The sequence below is a fragment of the Trachemys scripta genome, chromosome 6 (assembly GCF_013100865.1).
Source record: "Trachemys scripta elegans isolate TJP31775 chromosome 6, CAS_Tse_1.0, whole genome shotgun sequence".
In the NCBI taxonomy this organism is placed as follows: domain Eukaryota; kingdom Metazoa; phylum Chordata; order Testudines; family Emydidae; genus Trachemys; species Trachemys scripta.
Genome location: NC_048303.1, coordinates 46,324,142 through 46,337,720, shown reverse-complemented (window position 1 = coordinate 46,337,720; position 13,579 = coordinate 46,324,142). Strand labels below are relative to the sequence as shown.

Sequence of the window (13,579 nt, the reverse complement as noted above, 5' to 3'; positions counted from 1 at the left end):
GAAAACCTGTCGTATGAAAAGAGATTAGAGGAGCTTGGGTTGTTTAGTCTGACAAAGCGAAGGCTGAGGGGGGATATGATTGCTATCTTTAAATATATCAGAGGGGTTAATACAAGGGAGGGAGAGGAATTATTCCAGTTTAGTACTAATGTGGACACGAGAACGAATGGATACAAACTGGCCGGGGGGAAGTTTAGGCTAGAAATTAGACGAAGGTTTCTGACCATCAGAGGGGTGAAATATTGGAACGGCCTTCCGAGGGAAACGGTGGGGGCGACGGACCTGTCTGGTTTTAAGATTAAGTTGGATAAGTTTATGGAGGGAATGGTTTAATGATAAAACATAGTAGCCAAGGAAAACCAAGCAATGGTACATGAACAGCATAATGGCCAACAAGGGTCAGGCTAGAGACTCTTGCCTATATGCTCGGGGTATTACTGATCGCCATATTTGGGGTCGGGAAGGAATTTTCCTCCAGGGTAGATTGGCTGAGCCTCTGGAGGTTTTTCGCCTTCCTCCGCAGCATGGGGCAGGGATCACTAGCAGGAGGGTCTCAGCCGATTGAAGTCACTAAAACACAGGATTGGGGACTTCAACGGTAGAGTCCAGGGAAGGGTCTTGCGGCCTGCAGCATGCAGGGGGTCAGACCAGATGATCATAATGGTCCCTTCTGACCTTAAAGTCTATGAATCTATGAATCTATGAATAAAGCTGAAACTCCTTTGAGGTGCAGCAGTTAAGAAACTAAATGGAAAAAACCTTTTCTTAACATAAAAAAAATCTTACTGACAGTTAAGGACACAGCTCCTAGGAATTCTGCTTCTTAAAAATACATCTGGGCTTTTACAGTTGAAAATGAACAGATTTGGATACAAATGCAACTAATAATCTAGTGTTAAGATGCAGAGTACGACAGGCTCAGGAAAACATGGAGTATGATGGGGTGAGCTGTTGCTATAGTGACTCTATGAGAAGATATTCTCTAGTGCCTTTCTTAGTCCCAGTACAACCATAATAAAGTCTAATTTACAACCAACACTTGCATTAATTATACCTTCCCCTGGTAGAACTGGCATGGAAATACAGGTTATAAAATGATGAACTGAGCAACACTTTAGATTTCTTGCTTTTGGGAAGTTTTTGAATCTCAGCAATTGCAAAGTGTCAGGCTAAAACTTATTTGTATTAAGGTTTGACAAAAGGGCAGTTGTATGGAGCTATTGCTTATCTGCGTATCTCTGAAAATTAATTAGACACAAAGGCTATAAAACTACAGCAAATGTAAGTAAAATACTTTTTCCTTCTGCCCTTTTAATCATTCAACCTGTCTGGATGCTTGTTGCCATCCTGACTGATTCTCCATCTGTCTGAAACTTGGCACACAAGTTATCAGCCAGATACATTTTTCAAAAACAAGTAAACATGTTGTTGAAAATGTACTTAAATTTCTACTGCAGTCATCACCTTCCCATCTGGGCTCATTATACAATTAAAGAGAGAGAGAGAGAGAGGAAGCCTTCCAAAGCTGCCAACAAACCAACTAAATCCACTCCCTGCCCCTGCTAATCGCGTATTGCAAGTTATTGTTAATTTACAGAGTGTTAAAAAGGTATGTTTCAAACTCTATTTTACTCAATCACTAGCTATCAAAGGATCTCATTTTTAGAGGATGACAGCTTTATTTTTCAGTTCCTTGCTTGTCATTTGCTCAGATTGCCAATATTTAGGCCTATGGCCAACCCTCCATACTTAGCTGCTTTGAAAAGTTTTAATCTTAAAAAATGAGTTTTACAAGTGATGGCCTACTTTTTACTTTGTGGTAACAAAAGCTGTGCTGCCTAGCAGGAGGAAAGGAAGACCTAAGGGCTATGTCTACATGGTCCCACAGTTTAGACTACAGGGTGTGAACTGTAGCGCACACTACCACGCTGTGCTTTAACTCCCCTTTGTGGACACTGCTGGGGTGAACTAAAAGGTAGTTAGTTTGCTTTAACTTAGGAATGGTCTATACCTAAAAAATTTAAGCTGAGAGGACCATTAAATAATTTGCTTAAGGCCAAAGAAAGAATCTGTGTTAGAGTTAGGATTAAAACTCAGGGGTTCCAGGATTCCAGTCCTGTGTTCAGACCACTACTGCATGCCTTTCTATTTCACATTATAAAGTAATACACTATGGATGCCATTAAAAAGTAAATATTGCCAACAAATACTGCATTGCACCATGACCTTCTATTCCAAGAACAGAAAAAACTGCAATAAATTACTGTGGGAAGCGCTTGTAAATACTGACTTTTGATGGTGGCTAATGTAAGACTAAACTTAGTCTTAGTGGGAGAAATGACCAATTTTGTCACCTGGAAAGCCTTCACGTTGTAATAGACGTGTTGCAAAATCTGCTTATTCTATTCAAATTACCAGTACTTCACATAATTTCTTTTTGGCACAGACTGGATGCTAGTTTAAAACTGTGCCACTTGCCACAACTGCTTACACACTAGAATATCACGGGCCAAAGTTGAATCCGTGCAGATTATGCAGTAACCTTTTCTTCTGGCTTCTGTACCAGAAACTTGAATTAGCGTGTTGAGACCAAGCCATTTATTCTGCAGTGTCATTCACTTTCACACCAGATGCTCTAGAGGCAGGCGCGCGCGCACACACACACACACACACACACACACACAAAAAGGCAGTGCTGCAACAACATAACTACTGAACAAATTTTATAAGATGATTTAACCTTTCAAAGGTGAACTTCACAGTTGCTGCCAAAAAAATTTAAGTGACACTGGATGAACCAATTTCCAAATTTAAAAATTCACTACTATGTTTATTCACTTCAAAATGTTTTAATCCAAAGTGGGTGATACCATTTCCCTGTCCATGCTCCCCATCTCATAACAAGAGTCCATGTGGCAGATGAACATGGTTTTTACTTTACTATTCTGTAATCACTATTCTTCACTATGACAATCTGATTCCACTATGCATTGCTACCCGAACTCAACATTAACAGAGTGGTGTCAGAGCTAGAATGAATGAGATGAACTGCTAAGGAATACAAATGAGATTTTCATATTAAACGCACACGTAACATTGACCAATTGATTCAGGCTCATTTGATGTTTTGGCCACAAATTGCAGCTATTTCCAAAATGTTAGTGTAATGTTAGTAGATGCCTTAGCCTTCCCACCTAGGAGAATACAGAGAAAAATTCACTCATAGGAGACAAAATCCTTATCTGACCACTCTCTCTGAAGGCTGCTACTGGGCTGTTTACCTTGAATCAGTGCTGTATCTCAACATTACAGTCATGTCTAAAGTTTATCATGTATAGTAAGGCTTTTCTACTTCACTTATTGTACTATTAACTGAACAATATTACATTTCACAATATTGTCAAGGCCATATTGTATTATAGCTCCAGGTAATGGGTTCACCTCTTCCTTCTTTGATACTGTTAACGTTACCACCTACCCTCACGTCGCTCAGGTCTATAATCTGGCAAACATCTTTAACTCGTTCCTCTCATTCGCTTCCCGCATCCAGGATGTACTCACTCTTGCTGGTTCTCCACATTTTGAAGATCCAGCCTTTCTGTCCGGCTTACAAAAAAATCTCATCCATGTTCTAATCAGCTCCCCACTTACTGTGCAACCCCCTCTTTTCCAGCCTCCCCAGCATCCACACTGTCTGCCTCTCTCCAGTCCATCCAGAATGCAGCTGCTAAAATTATCTTCCTAAAACATTCCTCTGACCTCACTAACCCCAATGAATCTCTCCACTAGCCCTCCCCTTTTCCTTGGTATAAATTGTAACTTCTTGTTCTTGCCTTCAAGGCCGTATATAATTTTGCCACTCCCCTACTTATCCAGCCTTATCTCTTACCATCTTGCTCCCACTCCCACCACTCTGCCCATGGAGAGCACTCCTTTAATCCAATTCTCCCGCTAACACCTCCGTGCGTTTTTTTCCATGCCAGCTTCTAGTACAGAGCACCCTTTGTGAGCTGGTCTGACAGGCAATTAGCATTTCCTCATTTAAATCCTTCTGAAAACTCCCATTTTTTGTGATACTGCCAATAAGTGAGTCAATAACATTCATCACAGTCTTTATTTTAAAATTAGATCAACCTCAGCAACTGCCCGATTTTACTGTACTAACTCATCTTTCCACCCCCATCTCCTTCCTGCTGTTTGTCACACCACTTTTTGTGACAGGTATGATGTCCAGGTGTCAGCTCTGAGAGACTCAGACCATCTGTTTCTTATACAGCACCTACCACCCTATTGGGTGCTATGAAGTAAAAAACGGTTACTACCTTCTGTAACTGTTGTTCTTCGAGATGTGTTGTTCACGTCCATTACACATTAGGTGTACGTGCGCCGCGTGCATGGACGTCGGAAACTTTTTCCCTTAGCGGCTCCTGTCGGGCCGGCAGGGCCCCCCCCCTCCCGCCAGAGCGGTGCCCCGCTCTAGGGTATATATATCCCTGCAGGCCCAACCCCCTTCGGTTCCTTCTTGCCGGCGACTCCGACAGAGGGGAAGGAGGGTAGGAAGTGTAATGGATGTGAACAACGCATCTCGAAGAACAACAGTTACAGAAGGTAAGTAACCGTTTTTCTTCTTCGAGTGATTGTTCACGTCCATTACACATTAGGTGACTCACAAGCTTACCATTGGAGGCGGGTAGGAGTCAAGGTACAATTGATTGAAGCACAGCCCTTCCGACCACCGCGTCCTCTCTGGTCTGGTGATGGATCGCGTAGTGGGCTGTGAACGTATGCACGGATGACCAGGTGGCTGCTTTACAGATCTCCTGGATCGGAACCTGCGCCAAGAAAGCTGCCGAGGACGCTTGGGCCCTAGTCGAGTGAGCCCGGATCTCTGGGGCTGGTACGTTGGCTAGCTCATAGCACGTGCGTATGCAACGCACAATCCATGCTGACAAGAGTTGCGTCGAGATAGGTAAGCCTCTCATTCGTTCTGCAATGGCAATGAACAGCTGAGGTGTTTTGCGGAATGACCTGGTCCGTTCCAGATAAAAAGCCAAGGCCCTACGGACATCGAGGGTATGCAGGCTGCAGTGGCTAGGGTCCGTATGGGGCTTAGGGAAGAACACCGGTAGACAAATGTCTTGCACCATGTGAAAATGTGAGACCACTTTTGGAAGGAATTTAGGGTGTGGCTTTAGTTGCCCCTTGTCCTTATGAAAAACTGTATAAGGGGGTTCCGAAGTGAGGGCTCTCAATTCCAAAACCCTCCTGGCCGATGTGATGGCCACGAAAAATGCCACCTTCCATGACAGGTGCATGAGGGAGCAAGAGGCTAGGGGCTCAAAGGGGGGGCCCCATGAGCTTAGTTAGGACCAGGTTGAGATTCCATGCAGGGACCGGTGTGCGCGAATAGGGAAACTCCCTCTCCAGACCTTTGAGGAATCGGGCTACTGTGGGGTTGGAGAACACTGACACTCCCAATTCCCCCGGATGGAACGCCGATATGGCAGCCAGATGCACCTTAATTGAGGTGGGGGCGAGCCCTTGATGCTTGAGGTGCAGTAAGTAATCCAGAATTGATGGGACTGAGGCCTGCAGAGGCTGTATGTGATGAGGCTCGCACCAGTGGGAGAACCTCTTCCACTTGGCCAGGTAGGTCGCTCTCGTGGAGGGTTTCCTACTACCAAGGAGGATTTGCTGGACCTGGTGGGAGCACCTGTGCTCCGCATCGTTCAGCCAGAGAGATACCACGCCGTGAGATGTAGTGACGGTAGGTTCGGGTGAAGCAGGCGACCCCTGTCCTGTGTGACGAGGTCGCGATGGAGGGGGAGGGCAATCGGGTCTGCTATGGACAATTCCAGCAGGGTTGTGAACCAATGTTGTCGTGGCCACGCCGGGGCGATGAGGATAATCGTCGCCTTGTCCCTGCGGGTCTTGAGGAGGACTTTGTGGATGAGTGGGAACGGAGGGAAGGCATACCTCAGGCTCCCTCCCCCCGGAATCGCAAAGGCATCTGCCAACGATCCCAGGCTGAGGTTCTGGAAAGAGCAAAATTGAGGGCACTGTCTGTTGTCCTTGGTGGCGAAGAGATCCACCCGGGGAAACCGTCTCCTCAGCCTGCAAGCCCAGATTGAGAGCTACCCGGCGGAGCAGGTCCTGGTGCGCCCGAAGATCAATCGGGGGAGGACCAGACACAGTTGTACCCGCTACGGCTTCGTCCGGTGAGGAAGTAGAGGTCGGGGCCTTTTGCCCATCTTCGCCTTCCTGCCCTTCCCCGATTGGTTGCTCCTCTGGAGCCTGTCCCATGGCGTGGGACTGAGACGGCACCGTGCTCGGTGCCGAGTCCACTCCTTCACGCTCCTGCGGTCTGGAGATTGTCGCCTCCTTGCGAGAGAGCGGGCGGTACCGCGGGGAGCGGGACCGATGCCCTGATGGCCCAGATCTCGAGGCCCCAGACGGGGGGGCCTTGCTGGTGGTAGGCCCAAGGTGTCCAGAATGGCCATTGACCCTGCTGGTCCCATTGAGGATGCCAAGAGGCTTCGTAGTTTCTACTGGCCGGTGCCCTGTGGGCATATCCGCCGTACTGGCCTGTCAGTCTCCGACACTACGGACGGTGATCTGGAAGGCCACGGCGGTGCCGTGGAACGGTGCCGGTCCAGGGTTGGAGAGTAGTGCCTCCGCGACTGGGACCTGGAGTATCGCCTCGCCGATCTGGACCTGGATCGGTACCGGTGACCACAGGACCGGGAACGACTACGGGTGGTCAGTCTCTGGGATCGTGTAACCGACACGTCCCGGTGCCGACTCGAGCACGGCTGCTGGGTCGGTGCCTGCCTCTTATTGAGGCCCGACGGCTGTGGAGCTCTCTGCGCGGAGGGCAACCGGGAGTCCATTGAGGCGGAGCTTGACCGGGACCGATGCCGTGAACGGTGCCGAGATGGCGACCGTGATGGGCTCACCATCGCTGGCTTGCCTCTGGATGGCAGTCGCGGCGGAGCGTCCTTAGTCCAGGGAGGGCCCTCAACGGACAATTCAATTAGGTCCTTTGCTGCCTCAAATGTGTCCGGAGTGGAGGGCTGTTCCAAGAGCTCCTCCAGCCCTTCCTCCCCACTCGACGCGCCTATCCCGGGGCTCGACGGGCCTTTCGGTGCCGGAGCCACTGACACCGGGACCTGTGCCAGGAACGTAACGGCCTTAGGCGCACTCGAGGTCTTCGCGGGCGCTGCCCTCTTATGCGGGGAGCGTCCTCGGGCCTTGGGTTGGCCCTTAGATTTCGGCGGCGAAGACGACCGATGCCGGAGGTGCCCTCGCTGAATCGGTGCCGTGGGCTTCGGGTGTCCCGCCGGCGCCGGGTCCCTGACCGATGCCGGGGCACTCCGCACCGAGGCAGATGGTGCCGTCGAAGTGGAGGGCTGTAACGCCGTCTTCATGAGCAGCTGCTTAAGGCGAAAGTCTCTTTCTTTCTTAATACTGGGCTTAAAGGCCTTACAGATCTTGCAGCGCTCCTTTTGGTGTGTTTCCCCCAGGCAACGGAGACACGAGTCGTGAGGGTCGCTTAATGGCATAGGCTTATGGCATGCGGCACAAGCCTTGAAGCCTTGGGCGTGCGGCATGCCCCGCCGCCCAGGGCCGGGGTTGACCAAACACCTACTATTGAAGAACTTAAGCACTCTAAAGAACTGTTAACGGCTAAGCTTAACACTAACAACTAAAATCTGATAACTGTGCAGATAACACTAATGACTATGCTAAGGGACACTCTCAGACGAGAGACAGAGTTGTTCCAACGCCGCCATGGATGGTAAGAAGGAACTGAAGGGGTTTGGGCCTGCAGGGATATATATACCCTAGAGCGGGACGCCGCTCTGGCGGGAGGGGGGGGCCCTGCCGGCCCAACGGGAGCCACTAAGGGAAAAAGTTTCCGACGTCCATGCATGCGGCGCGCGTACACCTAATGTGTAATGGACGTGAACAATCATTCAAAGAAGAATATAAGTAATGCAATCTAGTTAAGGATTTGATCATAGAACTGGACAGAAATCTATTTGTATCTCCTTCTTTACAAACCACTCATCTATTTAACTCTTTTGTTCAGTTACCAAACAAAACCCAAACCTTGAGTTCATCAAAAGCCAAAACAGACAAATAAACAATCCAACCCCACATCCAAACTAAGTTATCCAGTAGATTTCCCAGTACATCCTGTCTTCTATGTGCCTAGCCTTTTCTTAAATTTTTTTGGGACGGGGCTGTCTTTATTACTGTACTGTGCTGTGCCAAACTTATTGTGAATACCAAACAATTAATAATGATAGAGCTGGTCCAAGCATTTTGCCAAAAGAATAGTGTGTGTGTGGAGGGGAAATAAAGGTAAAAGCCCGAAAGTCAATAGTAAGTCACAGTTAATACAACTTACAGATATGTATTGTTACTAATTTACTAAAGGTGGGGTGGGGAAACACTACATTCTTGAATTTACAGCAACTGCTTAATATACCAGTATTTCCTTATCAAATATTGAATTTAATCTAACAAGCATACTTACACAAGGAATATGGCTAGTTTTGCATTTTACACAGTTCTTTAAAAAAAAAAAGTCAAGGCTTTTATTTAAAAAGAGACAGTAAGAACCTAACTTGAAGTTCTGTATATATTACTGGATAAATGTTCAGAGTTGTCGGTTTTTGCAAGCTGCATAATTCCCATGAACATTCAATTAGACTGTGTGACTCAAAGAGCAGACAAATGACTTGAAAATGCAGGGGGATATTTTATTGTCCTTTCCTTTCCCATCTGAAAAGGAACACTGTCAAGTTTGGTAGTCAGAAAATATGACACGCTTGTTGGGTTTGTGATTGCTGATGAGCCTCAGAACATGGTGCAAGTGTGTGTATGCAAAGTTATTCCTCCCCACTGTGCTGGCTTCCTCAGCTCTTGTATTCAGACAGTGAACTGACATTTACAAGCATCCAGCTCTCTGAAGCATTCATAGTGCATAAGGCTTATAAATGTCATGTTACCCATTGCATACAAAAACAGAGCAGACAGGCAGAATGGGCGAAAGTACTACATGTGTTCATATCACATTCATGTGCCTGTGATCACAGCTAAAATATTATGCACTGGTGAGTCAAAACAGTTACTAGCACTGATTTATTTTCCAGGAAGGCTTTTTAAAACCTCCTAAGAACCATGGCTTTCCAAACAGATTAATAAAATCCTAAAATTAAGTTAGTAGCTACAATCTTTGGCCTGGATAAAGGAAGCCATCTGGGTATGTGTGACCATTGCAAAATAGTAGCTTCAGTGGAGCATGAAGAGGTGTGGTCTTCCTTTTTAAAGCAATAACACTGTATTCCAGTGGATACTCAGGTGAACATTTTAAGATGTTCATGGCAGGCACCATGTCTTTCTAAGTGTATGTATGACCTTTAAATACTGTGTGGCACCTTTGAGACTAACAAAAGTACTGGGAGCATAAGCTTTCGTGGGTAAGAACCTCACTTCTTCAGATGCAAGTGACTTGCATCTGAAGAAGTGAGGTTCTTACCCATGAAAGCTTATGCTCCCAGTACTTCTGTTAGGCCTTGGCTACACTTACCAGCTAGTTCGACGGCTGGAAATCGAAGTTCTGGGTTCGACTTATCGCGTCTAGTCTGGACGCGATAAGTCGAACCCGGAAGTGCTTGCCGTCGACTGCGGTACTCCAGCTCGGCGAGAGGAGTACCGCGGAGTCGACGGGGGAGCCTGCCTGCCGCGTGTGGACCAAGGTAAGTTCGAACTAAGGTACTTCGACTTCAGCTACGTTATTCACGTAGCTGAAGTTGCGTACCTTAGTTCGAATTGGGGGGGGTAGTGTAGACCAAGCCTTAGTCTCAAAGGTGCCACAGGACCCTCTGTTGCTTTTTACAGATTCAGACTAACACGGCTACCCCTCTGATATTTAAATACTGTGAAGATCTAGATAGAGAGCACAATGGGGCCCTAGCCCTGACTGGGGCCTATGGACATTATTATTTATTTCTACTATAGTAACTTGAAAAGTGCAACAGAAATCAGTTAGATGTCTGAACTGGCTTCTGGACACATCTCTGCCTCTTAACAAGATTTTTCTGAATCTCATATTATGCTCATTTATATTCATCTGAACTACTTGCTCTCTACGTTTTTTGGCTGCAACTTTATTTTGTCTATGGCTAATCTCTTAAATTTTCTAAAATATAATTCACAACCTGTCTCCAGTAGGGCTTTTTGCTGTTGTGGGTCCGGGCTCTAAAATAACCTTCAGACTGATATTGAATGCACTCCAGTTTAACTTTGGGAAGAATAAGAGCCAAGTCCTGAGACGTGCTGCAGCAACTCACAGACTCCAAAGCCAAAAGGTAACATTGTGATCATCTAGTCTGTCCTCCTGTGTAATACAGGATACAAAACTTCCCCCAAATAAGTCCTAGAGTAGATCTTTTAGAAAAGCATCCCATCTTCATTTTAAAATTGACAGTGATAGAAAATCCACCACAACCCTTGGCAAATTATTTTGTAATGGGGTGTCCATGCCACGCAAGGCAGAGCTGGTTAAAAGAGGCCAATTTACTTTATAGGCTGCACCTGGAGGAAAGCTTGGGCCTTATCAGGCTTAACGGCTTAGGAAGCCTAGCTGGGATAAGCTTATAAAGAGAGGAAACTGGTAATAAGAGAAGGCTATAAGAAGGAGCTCTGCAGTCACTCCTTAGAGAAAAAGGAAGGCAGCTAGGTACAAGGAAGAGGTCTAGAAGGAGAGTAAGCCCTGGGATCCCTCTGGCAAGAGCCCAGGGGGGGTGAAGTAACCACATGGAGAAGAAGAAGCCCCAGTGGTAACTCAGAGGGCCAGAAGATAGGGAAGAAAAGTAAGAAAAGGTCCAGGAAAACAGCAACAAGGTCAGAACTTGCACAGACGTTGGTTGCTAGGCAAAGAGACCCTGGGCTGGAACCCAGAGTAGTGGACAGGCCCAGGTTCCCCTATTGGCCACTGGGCAAGTGGCACAGACTGGGCAGTGGATAGGAAGGCTGGGATTTTGGTACCCTGGAACAGAAGGACTATAGTGACCTGGCTGGAGAGCTGTTACCAAGAGGGAGCAACTGAGTCAAAAGTGAGAGAAATTGACTATAGGGCAAACAAGCAAAGGAGGGGGGGCATCAGACTCATGGAGAGCTAATCCCTAGATGAGCCAGAAGGAGGCATGCTTCTATGGTGAGTGAGCCTGTTACATATTTCAATGGTTAATTACCCTCACTGTCAAAACTGTATGTCTATTTCAAGTCTGAATTCATCTACTTTCAACTTCCAGCCATTGAATCATGTTATACCTTTCTTTGCTAGACTGAAGAACCCATCATTAAATATTTGTTCTCCACGTAGGTACTTACAGACTGTAATCAAGTCACCCCTTAACCTTATCTTTGTTAGACTCAAGGAGCTCAATCTATTTAGCTTATCACTGTATAGCATATTTTCTAATCCTTTACTCCTGAAGCCTAGCCAATTTATCAACATGTTTCTTGAATCATCAACAGCAGAACTGGACATGGTATTGCAGCAATGCCAAATACAGAGGTAAAATATCCTCCCTCTTCCTACTTAAGGGTCTCCTGTTCATGCATCCCAGGATCACATTTTGGCCATAGTGTCCCTAGGAGCTCATGTTCAACTGATTATCTGATATGAGCCCCAAATCTTTTCAGTCACTGCTTCCCAGGATAGTTGTATACATTTATCCAGTTTATCAAGTGATCCAGATCGCTCTGAATTAGTGACTTGTCCTCTTCATTATTTACTACTTTCACAATTTTTGTGTCATCTACAAACTTTATCATGATTTTATGTTTTCTTCTAGCTCACTGATGATAATGTTAAATAGCATAAAGTCAAGAATTGGGACCCTTAGGGAAACACACCCTCAGTGATGAGTCCCTGTTTAGTTACATAATGGGATCTATCCATTAGGCAATCTTTAATACATTTAATATGTGCCGTGTTAATCTTATTCTAGGATTTTTTTAAATCAAAATGTCATGTGGTATGAAGTCAAACACCTTACATAAGTCCAAGTCTATTACATTAACACTATTACCTTATCAACCAAACTTTTAATCTCATTAAAAAAAAAGCAAGCTAGTTTGACAGGATCTATTTTCCATAAACCCATGTTGATTTGCATTAATTATATTACCCTGTTAATTCTTTATTAATATAGTCCTGTATCAATTGCTTCATTATCTTGCCCAGAATTGATGCCCGGCAGACAAGCTTATTATTACCTGGGTCATCCTATTTACCCTTTTCCCCAATGATCCAAGATTTATTGACAATCAACATGAGCAGTCCAGCAATCTCCTCAGCCAGCTCTTTAAAAACTCTTGGATTCAAGTTATCTGGACCTGTTGATTTTAAAAATATCTAACTTTAGTAGCTACTATTTACCATCCTCTAGAGCAGGGGTCCCCAATGCGGTGCCCACGGGCACCATGGCGCCCGCCAGGACGTCTAAGTGCCCCCACGTACTGGCCGGCGGACGAGCATCCACCAAAATGCCGCAGAGAAGCCAGCGGCATTTCGGCGGCGACACCTCTGGATGACGCTGCTTGTCGTCAGCATTTTGGCGGCTACGCCTATTGACGTTGCCACCTGTCGTCGGCATTTCGGCGGATGCTCGTCTGCCGCCACAGTCCTCCGTGGCTCGTAGGTTGGGGACCACTGCTCTAGAGATACTAGTGAAAGGGAAAGAGTTATCACCATATGATGAGACTATTTCATCTGCTTTCCCCCCTCAAATATAGACCAAACATTTATTGAACACTTCTGCCTTTTCTGTATTATTAGTGATAATTCTAGTTGCATCTAGTAATTTATCAATACCATTGTCATGATTATTTTGTTTCTAATATTTAAAATATGCCTTCTTATAGTCTTAACTCTGCTGGCCATAGACTTCTTGTGTCCCTTTACTTCCCTTATCAATTTTCTATAACTTGTAATTTCTAATCTATGTTCATTACTATCAACTTACCCTTTTCTTCCATTTGTTTTTATTTATTTTTACAGCTGCCTTAACTTCCCCTCTAAATCAAGTCTATTTTTTAATCAGTACAGCCTTCTTCCTTGATATGTGGCTTTTGGGACATCTAGTAAGGAGTTCTTAAAGGATTCCCAATTATCATTCACATTTTTCTGATTAAACTCTTCCTTCCAACCGATCTGGCTCAGTTATTTTGAAACTGGACCTATTAAAGTGTCAAGGATATATTTTCGTCTGGACTATATTCTGCTTGCACAATGTAAATGTGATTAAGTCATGATTACTTGTACCTGAGCTACCATTAATTTTTAATTCTGTGATCAGTTCCTCTATCTGTTAGGATGAGGTCTAATATAGAATTCCCTGGGTTGTCTGCGATACTTTTTGAATTAGGAAATTGTCATCTAAAATGGCTAGTAATTCCCAACGACTTCCACAGGCATCAGAAGTAATCAGCACATCTCAAGATTTGACTGTAAAATGCCTCTTACGTTGCATTTCAACCTGTTACTGATTTCATCTAATAT

The 13,579-nt window shown here is 45.4% G+C and overlaps 1 protein-coding gene across 2 annotated transcripts in view; it reads right to left on the bottom strand.

Moving 5' to 3' along the window:
• MRPS27 (mitochondrial ribosomal protein S27) overlaps positions 1–13,579 on the bottom strand; it is a 65,863-nt gene that overhangs the window by 27,577 nt on the left and 24,707 nt on the right. The window contains exon 1 of one of the 2 annotated variants that reach the window (XM_034773086.1): positions 3,652–3,742. The exons of the other annotated variant lie outside the window; for it this stretch is intronic. Within the exon in view, the coding sequence (XP_034628977.1) occupies positions 3,652–3,713 (62 nt within the window). The 5' untranslated portion in view covers positions 3,714–3,742. Of the gene's footprint in view, positions 1–3,651; positions 3,743–13,579 lie in introns of those variants that run through there. 2 annotated transcript variants of the gene reach the window in all.